A 16,950-nucleotide genomic window follows, 5' to 3' on the forward strand; every position below is an offset into this window, starting at 1 on the left:
AGAGCTGTGGCGGCACAAACTGAGGCTAGCAGCTAGGAGCATTGGTTTCATACTTTGACTTGGAATAAAAATAGGAAGATGTGTTAAAAAGTGTACTTACTCTACTTGTTTTGACCACTCGGGGGGATCACTAAAGGTCATGAATATACAGTTGGTCAAAATAGTACACATAATGATCATGCTGAAAAGAGTGAGCAGCAGGTTAAGGAAAAAACCTGGACAAATCAGAGGCAATTAACCACAAACATTCGGCAGCCCGGTGCGTAAACAGAGCGACGACAGAACAGCCTGCGGCGGTACCGCCACTTATAAATACAGTCCAGTCAGCGTTTTCTACGCATCACACATTCATTTCTTTGTACTCGCAGCCCCCTTTACAGTAGGTGGTTATGTCGCGCCCGCTATACCACAAAGCCCATTATTTTACCCATGAAATATTTAAACTGGTATATATTTAGTGGGAGCACAACGGCGGTGAGGGAGTACAGCGGTGAGTTTCTGAAGCCTTTAGATGTTTGAGGTGAGGTCTCGAGATGGAGCGGGCCATCAGTGAGAGCTGTGGCCGGCTGCGGGCGAACAACGGACAGGAAATTAGGTAAATGAAGGAGGGGATCAATATCATACCAATAGTGACGTTTTTGGTTGTAAAAGAATTTCGTCCTGGTTGTTATTCAGGGAAAGTGGGAAATGGGGGAAAGATGTGCATGTTTTGAAATGTAATTTAATCTATTTGAATGCCTCGATGCAATTTACTTAAAAGCGAGGCATACCTGTCTCTCTTGCCCCTGCATCAGTGTTATATTTGTTCATCTTTTGGTCTGTATTTAGGACATACTTTTTGGTAGATGTTTTAATACGTATAGTGTGAATCCTAGTGGGTTTAAGAGAATCTCCTCATTCAGTCTGTTACACTGAAATACAACAATGAGGTCTGATTATCATCAAGTTGTCCTGCGGGTAAACAAGGATCAAACTAGAACTTTAAAGCTACACGGGGGTGGGACAAATTGGACGGGCGGAAAAATTTCCCCAAAATTTCAGCATCGGAATTAAAGTCACGCTGATATTTATAGCTCTCTATAGGTCAGGAGACAGAACCATGAGATTTCTGGGCTGAAGACGGATGACGCGGCAACCAACCATAAAGGGTTTATCTGGGAGACCCGCTCCGATTTTTGTTGCTTAGGTTGACTCATCGTTTGCACTAGCCTTCGCCATACTATGAGGAAATGGCTACCGCATCCCTCGCTCTACATCCCTTTCACTTAAAAGGCAAAAAAAAGAAATTTGATTGCTGGGAAAAAAGAAAGAAAGAAAAAAACACGAAAATCTATGAGTTGTCAGTTTGGGACTGGAACACGGGCCGCCTGCCACCAATGACGGGAAACATCAATACCAGCAAGAGCACTAGGAACGAAACACGGCGCCATGAATAATGCACAGGAACAGGAAACCTTTTTGTCTTCACTGTTGAGACATTTTTTTTTTCAAAGGATATGAATGTATCAAAATTTTAATAGCTACTAGCCTAACCGGATTAAAAGGACTTATGAAGTACAAGGCAGGGTTGGCACTAAAACGGAAGATTGTCTTCCCTCTATTTAGCACTATAAATGTCTGTGGAGAGAAGAGAGAGAGAGAGAGAAAAGACAGAGTTAATCACTTTCACAAGACGTCACACAACATGTCAGCAAACTGCACATTAAGTTCACTCTGAACGTCGCATTGTTCCGTGCATTACAGCCCTCGCAAGCCGCACGTACACAAGTACTCCGTATGTCGTAAATAGGCGGAGCAGCAGCGCCCAGGACGGAAGAGGAGGCCGTGCGCTTTTCTGTCACACTCGATAAAAAGCGACACGACTGGAACCAGAATGAAAATGGCGGCCAGAGACGTTTCTAAAGTTGGTAACGCCGCCGCCGCCGCTCGGCGCCGCCCCTGCACATGGCGGCTCAGGCGGGTTTGGTGGGAGGAAACGGGCACAAAAAAAAAGAGAGGAGCCTCTTCCTGTGGATAACCTCATAATTGTTTAAATAAAACATGGCGATTTGCATGAAAGTTTGATGAGGCCCGTGCATTTGCACAAGTGATATGGGCCCCTGTGCTTTTAACAAGGCCTCCCTCGCTACATTAAGCCCCGCAGACCGGGCCCGGCGCTGCCGGCCGGGCTGACTGCGTGGACAGAGGGAGTCAGAGGGTAGGAGGTGGAGGAGGAGGTGGAGAAGGAGGAGCAATAAGACGGAGGTACACAGCAGCAACTGCGGTGTGGCGTCGTTGTGTATGACAATGGCGAGGAGGAAGAGCAAGCTGAGGATGAGGATGTCACATGACCCCCCTCCCCCTCAAGTCCCCCGAGACAAACCCAGAAAATGATGTCACATGACCGAATGATCCAACCAGGCCACGCTTACTGTTGTGAGTCACAGTGTTTACACTCCCTTATAGACTTTCAACAAGCCGAGTCGGAACCATGCCAGCCACCACCGCTGCCCTACATTGGCCCACCTACACACACACACACACACACACACACACACACATACACACACACACACACACACACACACACACACACACACACACGACAGATACATGCAAACACGGTGAACACATGAACCAAGATGAGCGCGGCACATGTGAGCGCTATATGTGTTGGGGAAATCTTTTTTTTTTTCCTCCTCCTCCTCCTTCCTCTTCCTCTCCTTTGTAACGCATGGCTAAACTGCTGCAAAGCTACTGAAAATTTCATAATCCAGAGCCGAGCAAAGAGGAGAGCAAGAGGGAGAGACGGCAGCGGGGAGGGGGGAAAAAAAAACAGGGGGAGACGGGCAGAGCGGAGCAGTCAGCAACTGTAGCAGCAGCAGCAGGCAGAGGAAGGAAAGCAGGGCGGAGGGACCTGGAGCTGGAAGAGGAGGCGGAGGGTGAGGAGGAGGAGGAGGAGGAGGAGGAGGAGGGATACAGAGCAGCGAGCCATCAGGCACGGCTGCAGCATCTGCATCCGTGGGAGCGGCAGCAGCCATTCAGAGAGCCTGTCGCCTTCTTTCAGCCCTTCATGGTAAATGGCCTGCGATTTATGGGCCCCTCCTGCTGCCAGAGGGCCTCCCGTTCTCATTCTCATTCTCAGTCACGCACGCACACACACACACACACACACACACACACATACACACATGTGCACGCACGCATGTATTGATCCTGCTGTGCTGTAGGCCCAGTGTCCCTTTTGCTAGATGCTAACACGCTTACGTGTCGTTATGGCCTTTAGTGGTGGGAAAAAAAATAACAGTGGGGTCTTAAAACAGCATCCAATGCTACGCTAGTTAGCATTAGATAGCATGTTGCAAATAGTGTTAATGTCAATTTCTGCTCTGATGTCACATCTTTTTCTTTTTTTTTTCCATTTCCTGCCAGCAGAGCGCCTTGAAACATTGAAACACTGGGCTTTAAAATATATTTTGAGTCCTTTAGAGAAGTCTTGCAAAAAAAAAAGATTTTTTTGTTTTGCATACAAGAGGAAATAGTCTGAATTATGTCCATAAAAACAAAATAATCACAAGCCTCCAATGATAATCATTTATCCTCTCTTCATAGCTTTCTCTCTTTCTTGGCCTTCCGGTCTTCCCCCAAAACGAAAACGCATGTGAGTGAGCACAGCTGCCGCCTGCAGGGCTGCGAGTGCGCTCATGCATCCCTGCACAAGTCGTCCATTTCATCGCTGTCCTTGCTTCCTCCCTCCCCCAACCCTCCCCCAACCCTCCCCCAACCCTCCCCCATCCCTCACCCGCCCGGCGTCGCTTGGTCCCCTCCCCTTGAAAACGACACGGTTTTCTGTGGACGCGGCCGCGGGGCCGAGTGCTGCGTCACCTGGCGGCGCCTCATCTCGGCTCAATCAGAGGGAGCCGCCGCCGAACATTTCTGCCCGGCACAAATGATGAATTGCCTCAGTTTTCATCCTTCACAATCCTGCGCCTCCCACACCTCCCACGCCCTGGCAAGGGAACGCATCCAGAAGTGGGCGTGGCCGCCTGCCGGGTGACAAAGACATACAGCAGCGGCGTTCCTTCCATCAAGGTCACCACCTGCACCGACGTCACGGCCGGCTCCTTCGAGCCGCCAGATCCCACCGTGGCATCAGAGGGACGAGGTGGAAAAGTCGGGGGCCGTAATTAGATCGACCCCGGAGCGGAACTCTGACACGGCTGCCGGCGGAAAAACACACGCGGCGGCGGCGAGGACGCTGGTCGACGAGCCCATCAACAAGTCACCACGTCCGGCAGAATCTCCCCTCCCCTGTTCCCACACCGCCCACACCACCCACCACTGTAAACCTGAGTCGTGCCTCCTTTTCGTGCGCCGGACTGCCGAAACGTTACGCAACGGGCGGAGACGAGAGGGAGCCGAGAGAGACGTTTGCCAGGCGGAGGAGCAGCAGCTACGCCGAGACTGATGCCGTCGCACGGACAGACACATGGACGGAGAGACGGACAGCAGAGGTTGAACCCCGGAGGGAAGGCTGGGACGACGAGGGTTACGCAACGCCGCTGCCGTGAGCCCGGCATCATTTTGATAGGGAAAGTCAAATTTAACACAAAACAATAAATCTGATTCTTAGCGTAGCGTGCAATTAGAAAAAAGCAGCGCTGTGTTATGTAAGTCTTTGTTAAAAATAAACAACAAACGGCGTTGCCATGGTAGACCATTCGGGCCCGTTTGCCCAGTCGTGTTGATAAACACAGCAGCGTTCAGCCGACCTCGGTACACTTTGCATCGATTAATGCTTCAATGTGGGAAAAAAAGGCAGCCATTTCACGGCGAAGCCGTCTTAACGGTAACAAGCGCTGATGAAAAAGCGCGTCTGGGAAGGAGCGAGGCGGCGGCGGCGGCGGATTTTTCTGACGCGATCCACGTCTTCTTCTGTGGTGGCGGGGAGGCGAGCTAATGGCTGCCTTCAGCCCTCAGCGTTCCTGCTCAGTGGCGGGACACCGTCATCCATCTCCCCTGACAATTTGACACACACACACACACGCGGTGCTGATATTGGGGAGGTTTTCAAGGTCACCTAGCCGTCCTCACGCACAGCCCTCAGACGTGGGAGACACTTTGGAGAGGCAGGCTGTCTCCTCTCCAGCCTGCTGCTGCTGCTGCTGCTGCTGCTGCTGCCTTTGTATTATTTCTTTCGGTACCACAGATTATTTTTTTTTAGCAAAGTCTGCCAAGCGGAACAACTCTCTCTCTCTCTCTCGCTCTCTCTCTCTCTCTACACTCGCAGCAGTTGACCTTTTCCCCAGAGCCTCACCAAGCACACCGGGGACGGAGCAACTCAATCAATCGATCGATCAATCAAATTGGTTAAAAAAAAAAAAAAAACTAAAAGAAAACGCTGACAGTCTCCAGAGTCGCGCTCTCTCGCTCCTCAAAGGTGATGGGACGTGATCGCGCACCCTGAAAGGGCGTCACTGAACCACGTGGCTTCTGCTCCGCCCGCCGAAAGGCTGCGGCCGCCGTGTTTGACTCATGTCGACATCACGAGTCGACTCATCTGCTCGACGACGCGATGATGTGAATTATGGAAGCATATGTTTGGACTCGACCCGATGTATGACAACACCTGGCAGCCTGTCTGTCTGCCTGTCAGTCTGCCTGTCTGTCAGTCTGTCTGTCTGTCTGTCAGGGCAACGGCGGCTGTACGTATGAATATATGGTGGCGACTTTCATCAGAAAACTCCAAAACACACATCAGGGCCACACCTCGGTCCTCCTTTAACACCCAAGAGCGTAAATTCGCTGTGACCCAACTTATGATTTATGGATTGATGGAGCGATTATGAAATTATATAAAGCGCTAAAGCAGTGAGTGTAAAACATTCAAAACACATGATATCAAAATCACACATGAGAAAAACATCCTGTTCTTAAAATACAACATGGTTTCACTAGATTTCTGATCAATACCATCAACTGTGTTTATTTCGGTTGAAGTTCATTTTATAGTTGCATTGTATTGATAGCTTGACTCTGAAGCTGTAAAAAGAGTCATTATTTGGGGTTATTATAAAAAGAAAGAAATATATCAAAATAAGATTCTGTTTTCAAGTCTTTCTTTTGAAGCATCAACGACTGACAGTCGATACAATAAGAACAAGCATTACTGTTTGGAGCAACCATTTGTTTTAAACACATTTGGATGGCATCATTTGAAATCATCAGTAAATACTTGACCAACAGCTGTTGGACAGATTTCACAGGCTTTTGTAGATTCGAATGGTGCCGTCATTTGAAAGCACCTTGTGCCAAAAGCGATCCAGTCGTCAAACTTTGACATGAACATGAACATGAATGCAACTGTCTGCCGTCTCTACTCACTTTCTGAGAGTTCAGGTAGTAGGGGTCCAGGTCCTCCAGTGGTACCGCCACCATTCCCTTAGGTGTGTCCCCGTAGATGTAGGGCAGACTCTTGCCAGCCTCCAGGTCGCTGTTGGGCTTGGGCTTGTTCTCGTCATCGTCGTCGCGGTAGCTGCTGTCCTGCTTGGGCGGCTTCTTGTTCTTCTCCTCATTGATGCGCTGCTCGAGGATCGCCAAAGATTCCCTCTTAAACCTCTTGAAGCTATCAGGTCCTGGCGGTGCAATAAGGGGTGCAGCCATGTTTTCATCCTGCAGCTACTTGGTCTTTAGGTTTGTACCATCCACAGTAGTCGCACTGCACGCAGGGCGAGACAGAGGAGACAAAGGAGCTCAGTGTCATCGGTACAAAAAGGAGAGCAGCAGAGTGGGGCTATTCTACCATAAACAGGAGGTTTAGAGTAGTTGGCATGCAGAAGGATAACAATATATAAAAGAATCAAGCGTGAAATCTTGTCTGAAGCCAGTGTTCGACATTGTCCCACATCATGCAACTGTGGACGGGAGATGGTGACCGGCCGTCAACACACAGGTTGCCCCAGCAGTGGAGAGACATTTGATCTTCCGTATCTGATCCCCACAAACGTATTTGATAATCCACATTCATACCGTAATGCATCTGAATGCCCACAGGGCCACGTCCAGAGAGACCAGGAGGGAACTGATAAAGAGAGACTGAGATCATTTGATGGTGAAATAGTGAGGAATGCCAGTAAGATGGTGGATTCACTGCATCTAAATGGGATTTTTCACCATGATGTCAGAGCTCGAGGAGGCCAGTCCCGGTTTAGGCAATAAAAACGTGTTCTGGAAGCATAGCTTTCCAACACTCCCCGAAAATCCAGAACACAGTCTGTCCAATCTAATATTCTGTGGATGGATTTTACCAGCAGCTGGGCAATATCTTATTAAAAGAGGGCGACACTTCCTAGTGAGCGCTGTTGAAGTGCTACGACTAAACACCAGATGGGTTTTTTCTTATTATTCTTAAATGTTTGTATTCATGACGACACTGAGCTCCAACAGTGACAAAACCTTTCAACCTTTCAAATGAAATATCTATTGAAGGATTTACTCTTACTCTTAAACTTACTGTTGATGCTGTCGTGACACCAGAACTTCTGTTTCTAGCAACGACAGAACAAAGGACTCAAATTGTCCCCCTCCCCAGTTCAGAAACAAGTTCCGACTCCTCCATCAACCCTCTAGACGCCCAGACCGGAGACCCATTTAGGGGGTTTTTGCTCCTTATGATTATTTCAAATGCTTTCAGAAGAGTCGGCACACTCAGCTGAGAGCATGACTCAGTGGATGTAAAAAAGAAAAGACAGGGAGGGGGGGGCAATGATGGTTACATGACAACTGTTCAAGCTGCAGGACGTTTCAGGGTCAGAATATTAACGTGGACCAGAGCTGGGAGGAGGAAGAAGGGGAGGCAGAGGGGGAGGTGGAGAGAGAGAGGACGAGGAGCCACACCTGAGCCGAGGTGTTCAAAAAGACGAGCGGATTTAATATCAATGCTGCGTTTCACTGAGTCGCAGCGCCATCAAACACATCAAGCTTGGAGGCGATAGGTTGAAGCCTCCATCCAGCACAGATCTGGGATCTCGGGGCCTGTTGCTGCCCTGCTCCAGCCTCGCGTTACCTTCATCAACATGTCCTCCTCATTATCCTTGCATAACAGAACACAATCTGTGTGCAGGCATGATAAAATAAAATAGAAAGAAGAAATGATCGAACGAAAAGGATCTCTCTCTCTCTCTCCCTCTCTCCCTCTGTCTCTCTCTCTCTCTCTCACACACACACACGCACATACTAGCAGCGTGCGAGAAGGTGGTGCTGCTGCTGCTGGTGGAGGTGGAGCCGAAGAGAAAAACATGCAGCCTGTGAGCCAAGACGTCTGTTTTAAAATGGACCCCGGAACCTTGCAGTCACTGAGCCTGATGCCGCTGCTGATGCTGCTGCTGCTGCTGCTGCTGCTGCTGTCCGCTACAGCACAGCGCGGACATGCAATTGTGCACACACACATACACACGCAAGAATGCATGCAAACTATCACTGAGGGCGAGTGCATATGTCGAAGCTTGACTGCGTGCAGTGCAGGCAGGGCTGTAAAAGCAGGGTGGTGGTGGTGGGGGGGGGGGGGCAGCGGTGGGATGGGAGATGTGGGGGATGGTGGTGGGGTGCAGAGGGGAGGGGGATGCAAACCTGAGCTGTGTGAGAAAAAAAAAATCTCCCTCCAGCCGGGGCCTCCCCCTTCGATGCTGTCAGGCCTGCAAAATGCCCTTTAATTCTCCTCATGATGGTGATAACACACTGACTGTGTGTGTGTGTGTGTGTGTGTGTGTGTGTGTGTGTGTGTGTGTGTGTATGTCAGGCTGGGGTGGGGAGGAGGCTGCAATATTTGGCACATCCAGGGTTTTTTTTTATCATTATTATTGTTATAATTTTTGCAGGGTATAAAAAAAAAACCAAACCCAATAAACTGAATCACTAACATCATTTCTTCCGGTGCCATCCGAGCCGCGGCTGCGCTTCTTGTTTACCAAAGCCGCTAATCAATGACAGGGGCGTATAAAGGCCACAATCCGCCATGGCGAGCGGGCGAGGGGGCGCGGGGGGGCGGCACGTCCCACCACCTCCGGTGTCATGCTCGGCCGCGGAGACGCGGAAAGGAAACGAAGGTTCTGTCATTGCGCAGAGAAGCGGCTCCGCTAGCGCTAGCACACGCACACGCACGCACACACACACACACACACACACACACACACACACACACACACACACGCATACCAAAAAATTGGCCCCGGCACTAGTGGTGCAGTGGGTGGTTTGTGTGGTGGGATCCTCGGTCGCCCCCCCCCACCTTTCTCAATGATTCATAATCAATGACAGCACTCATTTTCTGTCCCCGATCAAATTATTCAGCCATAAGAGCCAAAATGGCTGCGTTTTTTTTTCCCTCCATCGGGATGTTTCGGTGCTTTACTCCCCCGCCCCCATCTCTCCATCCCTCCATCCATTCATCCCTCCCTCCCTCCATCCATTCCTTCCTCGCACGTCGCCTTGACGGATCCGCACCACACCCGTGAAGCCATGTCGGCTGCCAAATCAATACGGGCTCCTGCTCCGCTGCTGACTGTAGACAGCAGTGGGGGGGGGGGGGGGGGGGGCGAGTGAGCATGTGGGGGGGAGGCCAAAAAATAATAATAACAATGAATGAAATAAAAACCAAAACACGACGCCGGAGGAGGTGTTGGAGGAGCAGCAGCAGGATGCAGCAGCAGCAGCAGGATGGAGGAATGCAACATCTTTCCTCCCTGTTGTCCGACCGGGAGGGAGGAGGGTCGGTCCGGCTACTTACAGCATCATAGCGGCCGTTCTGGAGCCATCCGCCGGCCAGGCGCTATATCATCCTGGGGTCCAAACAAAAAGCGAGGAGGGAAGTGGGGGATGAAAAACAGTGCGCAAAAACCCAAAATAAAAATCCCTGAAAGATGATCGAGAGCGGGGGTGGGGGGGTTTTGGGGTGGGCGCCGGTTGCAGACAGACGGCGCCCTACCTGGAGCCTAGCGGAGGAGACATTCCTCCAGCAGCAGCAGCAGCAGCCAAGGTCTTAGAAAGAAAGGGAAAAACCGCCTGGCAAAAATAATATTTCAAAAAATCCGCAAATAAAGCGATCAACAAGCAACAACAACAACACCTGACTGACAATATCGGCCTTATTTTCCTCCGTCAAATCCCCGCTGTCGTCCAGCCGATGGATGCTCAAACGCAGCAGACACCCTCCCACCGACCCGCTCTGCTCAGCACCCCCTCCCTCCCGGTCCTAAAAAAAAAAAAAAAAAGGAAAAGGAAAAGATGCGGGGCCAGTGTGCAGCTCTGCGACATTTAAGCAGAAAAAAAAAGAAAAAAAAAAGGCTACCGACCGGAGGAGAAAAGGGGCGCCGCGGCCAAACACACGCACGCAGCGCTCGGCCCCGGGCGGCGACGACGGCAGGATACTCACTCTGGAAGCGTTACAGCGAATCCGGGAGGCCGCCGCAGGACTGCAGATGCGAGCAGGGCTGAGGAGGAACTGCGGTTGTCGCCATATTGTTGCTGCTATCTCCTCTTTTCTGCTGCCCCCCCTCCTCCTCCTCCTCCACCTCCTCTACACTTCTCCACTCCCCTCCCCTCTCCTCTTCTCTCTTCTCCTCTCCTCAGAGCAGGCAGTTTGCCTGCATAATTGATGACCCTCAGCAGAATGTGAGGGAGTGTTTCAGTGGAATCCTAAAGGTCATTTAGGCCTGCAGACCCTGAGAGCGGGAACCTCAGAAGATCCCTCAGCTTCCGGCATGGACCCGAGTGAGCTCCTGCACGAGCAACGTGAGCAGGGGTTGGGTTTTTTTGGCTTCCCCTGCCTTCTTCTTCTTCTTCTTCTTCTTCTTCTTCTCCTTCTCCTTCTCCTTCTTCTTCTTCTTCTTCTTCTTCTTCTTCAGAAATAAGCATATTTCATTCCTATAATTGTTGTAAATAAAATGTGGTTGTAAAAATCAATCTTCTTCTTCTCCTTCTTCTTCTTCTTCTTCTTCTTCTTCTTCTCCTTCGTCTGTGTGGTTCTATGATTTTGACCTTGTGATCTTGTTTTTTGTAAAACAATAAATAAATAAATAAATAAATGAGCACCTTGTTTTCCTTTTGTCCCATTGAAAAACTGGATGTTTTGTTTTGGATGTTCAATAAAAGCATGGTTGTAAAAATCCTCTTGACCATTGTAGACAACATGCTTAGTGCAGCTGCCAAAGAAAGAGGAAGATAAAAAATATATTGTGGCAACTGCTGTATTTGTCTCTCTGGTGCAGCTGGTTCCTCAGTAGGTGGAGATTCATCTCATTGTCAACAACTGGACAAAGTTTTCAAATCAGCCCCACCTGCTTTCTCGTCCACTGTCTCACTCTTTACTCAGCCATTATACTTTGTCACGTCGTTACTGGACTAACAGATGAAAGGTTGCTGGTTTGATTCCCACCTGAGGCATTTTCTTCTCCAAGACACACACACATTAGGCTAACTGCCAAGTCTATAGTGTTGGATGTGAGAGTAGATGGTTGTTTGTCTCTATTACGGTCCTGCGCTAACCTGGTCATGTGTCCAGGGTGTAGCACTGCCCCGAGTTCACCCCAAGACTGAACTGCAACAATGTCCTTGCGTTGCTTTTTCCCAGGACCACTGCAGATGGTCATGGCAAAGTGCTAAAGAGTTGATTGCTCCACACAATAGGCGACAATCACTGTCAGACACACAAAAGCTGGCATAGGATCAAAGTAAATTAACATTCTTGTCCTTTTCTCTCCGAGCAAAGGAAACAATGGATGTGACTCAGTCCATCTGTGCCCTCATCCCGACCATCCAGCTCCAGCTATGGGATTTTTCTCTCTCTCTCTCTCTCATGTTCTGAATCTCTTAAACTGTGTTTTTGATTTCCAACAAAACATAAATGCCTACATTCTGGACTAACTGGAATGATGTCATTGGGATAGCAACGTAGGATGGGGACCTTTAGACTTTTAGACCATGAAAATCACTGATGCTGGGCCTATATTTCAAGTTTTCACGTCTGGTTTTCACCTCTACTATTACAAAATAATGTGTTTATTAACATGTGTAAACTGACTTTTCACACATTGTTCCCAAGATGTGCTAGGACAGACATGGGCAAACTATGGTCCGGGGGCCATATGCGGCCTGTTAAGCTTTTTAATCCGGCCCGCCGAACATGAAGAAATTGTATTAATCCTAAGTAAGTCATAAAATATCTGTATTTCATCCATTTTTTCAGTGTTTTAAGAGTCATTTCAGAAAAGCTAAATACAGCAGGGCTTCAAAATCTGATATTTTGTTCTAACTTTGCTTTGGCTCATTATCAATTGACATTAAAGCACATTTTTTTGCATATCCCATTATATTTTTTCTTCTTCTATTAGGTGGGTCACCGAAACACTCCATCCATCTGCTGCTACTCTTATGTCACATTTTACAGCCTACTGTGGCCCACCAAACAGTTTGCCCACCGCTGTGCTACAACGTACATCTTCCATCTGATCTCAGGTGTGCGCTGAAGTCAGACCGTCCACGGGGAGGGAGCTCAAGCAAAGGGTTTGCAGCGACACCTGGTGGCAAGAACGTGTTCGGCTCCTAAAACGCCTCCTCCCTCCGGGGTAATTCGTCAGAATAAAAACACAGGGCTAAAGGCACGAGGACTTCTGACAAAGGGTCTCGTTTATTTGACATGAAACACATCCAGTGACAGCGTGACAGTGTGTCTTTTGTTGTCATTTATTTATTTTTTTGTCAAGTAAGACTTGTCGTTTGAAGTCTTTGCACCATTGACGTCTTTGCTGCAGATCGACAAATGCATAGTGAACAGACAGTCGTTGAGGTATAGATCGTGGGCCCTTGAGTTTGTCGACTTTTTTTTTTTTTTTTTTCATTCTGCGTGGGTCAAATATTGTAATTGTATGAGCTCACAATGCACAGTTTACATTTTGTGCTTAAAAATGGTTTTGGACAATTGAAGTTCAGACGTACTCACAACAGATAATCAGTGGAGGTCGTCTGACTAAGATGCATCATTTCTAGACACCCCCCCTCCCCAAATAAAAATCGACAGAAATTCTATTTAAAAAATGTCTTGGAAGGAAAAAGAGAGAAATATTTCAAACAATGAGGGCATCCACCTTCTTTGTCAGGACGTCGGAGGCCAAGAGTTCGTCCACCTTCCCTCACCCATTAGCACCAATGTCTATTAAAAAAGGGTTGGAAGGCCAAGACGAAACTACAAAACTTTATTAAGACTCGTCGGAGTTAGCAACAAAGCTAATCATCACAGCAGCTCACACGCTCCGCATGAAAGTTATTTCACAGGTGAGTCCAAGTCGGCCCAGACGCCGGCTAGAGGTCCCATTCTCTCTCTCCCTCTCTCTCCCCCTCTCTCTGTCTGTCTGTCCGTCCATCCATCCATCCATCCGTCCGCTCAGCAGTCTGTTGATGTGCTGCACTGTACAAGGTTGTCAAGCTGCTGCCAAATCAACAACGGAGGGTTGTGCAGTTGAACTGAAGAGAAAATATCGCAAAAAAAAAAAAAATTTGATTTCCAATTTTGAATGAAAAGAATAAAAAAAATCAGTGGAGAGAACGAAATAAAGCACTTTAAAATACAAAACCCAAAATGCTTTAATATTCTGGGATGGTTTTTTTTGTACAAAAGACAAAAAGCTGTTGTGGACAGACACGCACACACTCAAACACCCTCAGGCACACATGATGAATGTCGTCTGGGAGGGGGTGGGGGGTACACTCAATCGTCTTAAAAATGTGAGCGTTTAACAGAGCGCGAAAAAAAAATTGCCGTCACGTATGAAAGATAAGTCACGTTTTTTTTCCTCTTTTTTTTTATGTCGACAAGGTTCATGTCCATGTACACGTTAAAACACCAGAAATACAGTATCTGACCTCTAAAGTACAGTCAACAGACAACATCCTGGCCCCCATTCATCAGATATGCCACGTTTGTTGGTTTGTTAGTTTGAAAATTGCAGGTTTCTCACTCGATTGCTGATCATCCCGAATCAATTTTTTCGTTCCAGTGTAACAGACATTCAGAGAGAATTTCTTACATGATCATGAAGACAAAAAAGGCATGAATGCAAACATTAATAAAAAAAAAAACATAAAACCAAATAAAAAAAAAAAAAAACTCCCCCCTCGCCCCAAAAGCCACTCACATGACGTGATGAGTGTGTGTGTGTGTGTCAGCGTGCGTCCATGCTGTGGCGGTGCAAAGTGCACGCGGGGCAGCAGGGTCGCTGCCAGGGGTAGGGGGGCTCTGCAGTTCCACAGGTTCAGTAAGGCAAAAGTTCTGTCTCCCCTCCCCCCACCGTTGCAGCATCTCTGCTGGGCCAGCCTCACGACAGGTTCATGGGGGTGGATGAGGGGCGGGGCTCTGGGAGGGGGAGGGGCAAAGGCACCAACTTGCCTTTGGACGATCTACGTGGACCTGCTAGAGCGGCTGCAGTGGCCAGCAGGAGCCGCCAGTTAACACTGGCCTCCCCCCACGGCACATTTACACAATTTACAGGTCCTGTATTATTGACTTTCCCCCCCCATATTAGAGCAGCTCATTTAGCCCTCTGTTTGCAGCCTCCAGCAGAAAAAAAAAACCTTTTTGCTCCTTCTCCAAGTTTGGAAGGAGACAAAAATGAGGCAGTCTCAAAAGGGCGGATCCAACACACAAAATTTGTGCCCTTTGTGACATCACAAAGGGCAGATTTCCCAGAAGTGTGTCTCTTTGAACGCACACTCTTCGATGTGCAAGAGGCCCATTATTTCAGAGCAGTCGGCACAATATGGGATCTGTAAATGTTTCACCATTCGCCATCTCTAATAAGTGGGGGACAAGAAAAAGGATTTTTTTTTTTTTTTTTAGGTTTATTTAAATGAAAATTAAAAAGTTTTCTAACCCTGCGTTGTGCTAAAACACTTAAAACATTTCGGTTTTAAGATTATTGTTTTTTAAACAATAAGTTTTTATTCTACGAGACAAAATCAACAATAATTTGAGATAAAGGTAGTTTTGCACATCTCTGTGATAACTTTTAGCAACAGCAGCTTTGTGCTGTTCAAAGGTTGGTTTGTGTTTCTAGAGGGGGGAGCAGGAGGGAGTCGTGCGTCCGACCACAAGAGGCATCAACTCCGGCTGGACTTTGTACTGGGCAAATTTAAAGCTGAACCAGTGGATCCAGCGTCGTGCTCACACTGGCAACACCCCAAAAATTGGAGGCGCACTTAAGACACGGGGGGAAATATAGGTCGAACTCTTCTTCTGTGCTTTCAGAAGATGCTCATCACACTCATGAGCATCTCGTTCTAAACCTGTGCTTCTTTCCATCCAGGACCATCGTGAATATCTGGGGGTTCTGAAAAAAAGTTGTTCACTGAAAAATGATTCCCATGATATTTTAGCAGTGACAGAATGTGAAGCTAAAACGTCGGTGCTGCCCCCTGCTGGCTGAGCCGACTGGCTGGCAATAGCGGCGTCTTCTTAATACTGACTAGGATTTGCAAGAGGCGGGGCACACATTGTTGAAAGGGAGGGTTGGGGGAAGGGGAAAAGGGGGAGGGGCTTGAGACAGGAAGTTGACTCAGAGACGCGAGGACTTAAAGTGCACAATTGTAAAGTTCCAGCTCCTCTCAGCGGTTGTGCCATCCTGCCGTCAAGAAGAGGCGAGGGGTTGAGAAAGTAAAAACGGCTAACAAAAAAAAAAGGAAAAAATAAAATTAAAATAAAAGCATGAATGGATTAAAAGCAGGAGGAAGTGGAGGAGGGATGGATTTTGGGGAAAATGAAACGTCTTTAGAAGCATGACGGCGGCGGGGTGGGGAGGGTAGAAGGAAGGGGCGGAGTCTAATCACGCAGCCGAGCTGAGCTGCAGCGGTCGAGCCGGTGGATGAAAAGGAAGGAAGAGCGGATGAGGGCGACCCCGTGTCGGTGCTGTGTGCTCGTGCTTCCCGCAGACAGTCTGCTGCTCTGACGGTGTGTCTGAGGCTCGACGTGGAGGTTTGCTACAGAACACACATTCACACACACACGCACGCACACGCAGAGTCCTTCTCCCTCATCTCAGAGCCTGGCTCAGGTTTCTGCATTTTGTTTTCTCTTTTTCTTCTTCTTCGTCTTAAAAAAAAAAAAAAAAAAGTAATCGACTGGGAAGGGGGGTGGAGGGGTTGGGGGGGATCACATGTTGTAGGCCACGTAGATGGGGTCGAGTTGATCAGCCAGGAAGGAGTCTCGCAGGTGCATCCGCTGCTTCTCCCCCCGGGAGTTGATGGGGATGACGCCGGGGTCCACGATGACCACCACCCCCACGATGAGGTGGTGCTCCTCCAGGACCACGTTGGTGACCAGCGGCACCAGGTCCAGGGCCTCCTGCTCGGAGCCCACCAGTTCTGCCACGACCACCAGCAGGTTGGTCCAGGTAAACACGGCACTGCGGGTGGAGAGAGAGAGAGAGAGAGAGAGAGGGAGAGAGAGAGTGAGAGAGAGAGAGGGGGAGGGTGGTGGGTGAAGACAGGCAGTGACACTGGAGGGAGGGAGTCTTCCTCCTTCCTCCTCAGGGGGGCGCTCACCTCTCGGCGATGCTGCGGTGGGCTCGGGACACCGACGTCTCGATGTCGATGGGGTGGTAGCGCAAACCTCGCAACTCCAGGGTTTCGTCCAGCGAGCCCACGACAAACAGGGCGTCGTGACGATCTGCAGAGGGAGGAGCGAGTCAGTCAGTCGAGTCGCAGTTACAGAGGTCTTGACATGTCAGGAGATACCGGAAGAAACCAACAGAGTCAACTCACACCATCTATTGACATTTTTATAGAGACATTGCCACCTTTAAAGGTTCTATTGTTGTGCAACTCCAACAACATGGCGTGTCTCTGGCCAGTCAGTGAAGTCAGAAGAATTTATTCATTCATTCTTTTTTTATTTCTTCTTACAGCTTTGCTGTCACATGCTTGAAG

At 48.7% G+C, this 16,950-nt stretch overlaps 2 protein-coding genes across 7 annotated transcripts in view; both read right to left on the minus strand.

Moving 5' to 3' along the window:
- scn8aa (sodium channel, voltage gated, type VIII, alpha subunit a) overlaps positions 1-10,615 on the minus strand; it is a 42,423-nt gene extending 31,808 nt beyond the window's left edge. For 2 of the 5 annotated variants that reach the window (XM_076026378.1, XM_076026382.1), the window contains exons 1-4: positions 10,409-10,614; positions 6,364-6,697; positions 1,499-1,617; positions 101-190 (exon numbers count right to left, since the gene is read on the minus strand). In XM_076026378.1, coding sequence (XP_075882493.1) covers positions 101-190; positions 1,499-1,617; positions 6,364-6,642 — 488 coding nt within the window. In that variant the 5' untranslated portion in view covers positions 6,643-6,697; positions 10,409-10,614. Of the gene's footprint in view, positions 1-100; positions 191-1,498; positions 1,618-6,363; positions 6,698-9,763; positions 10,197-10,408 lie in introns of those variants that run through there. The other 3 variants (XM_076026380.1, XM_076026381.1, XM_076026379.1) reach the window with 3 other exon arrangements.
- A 2,595-nt stretch (positions 10,616-13,210) lies between these two features.
- Positions 13,211-16,950, minus strand: part of dip2ba (disco-interacting protein 2 homolog Ba) — a 41,152-nt gene continuing 37,412 nt past the window's right edge. For both annotated transcript variants that reach the window (XM_076026384.1, XM_076026383.1), the window contains exons 37-38: positions 16,567-16,690; positions 13,211-16,427 (exon numbers count right to left, since the gene is read on the minus strand). In XM_076026384.1, the coding sequence (XP_075882499.1) occupies positions 16,175-16,427; positions 16,567-16,690 (377 nt within the window). In that variant the 3' untranslated portion in view covers positions 13,211-16,174. The remainder of the gene's footprint in view (positions 16,428-16,566; positions 16,691-16,950) is intronic.

This window comes from Nelusetta ayraudi, unplaced genomic scaffold (genome assembly GCF_046127955.1).
Source record: "Nelusetta ayraudi isolate G7.1 ecotype Tasmania unplaced genomic scaffold, CSIRO-AGI_Nayr_v1 ptg000019l, whole genome shotgun sequence".
NCBI classification, from domain to species: domain Eukaryota; kingdom Metazoa; phylum Chordata; class Actinopteri; order Tetraodontiformes; family Monacanthidae; genus Nelusetta; species Nelusetta ayraudi.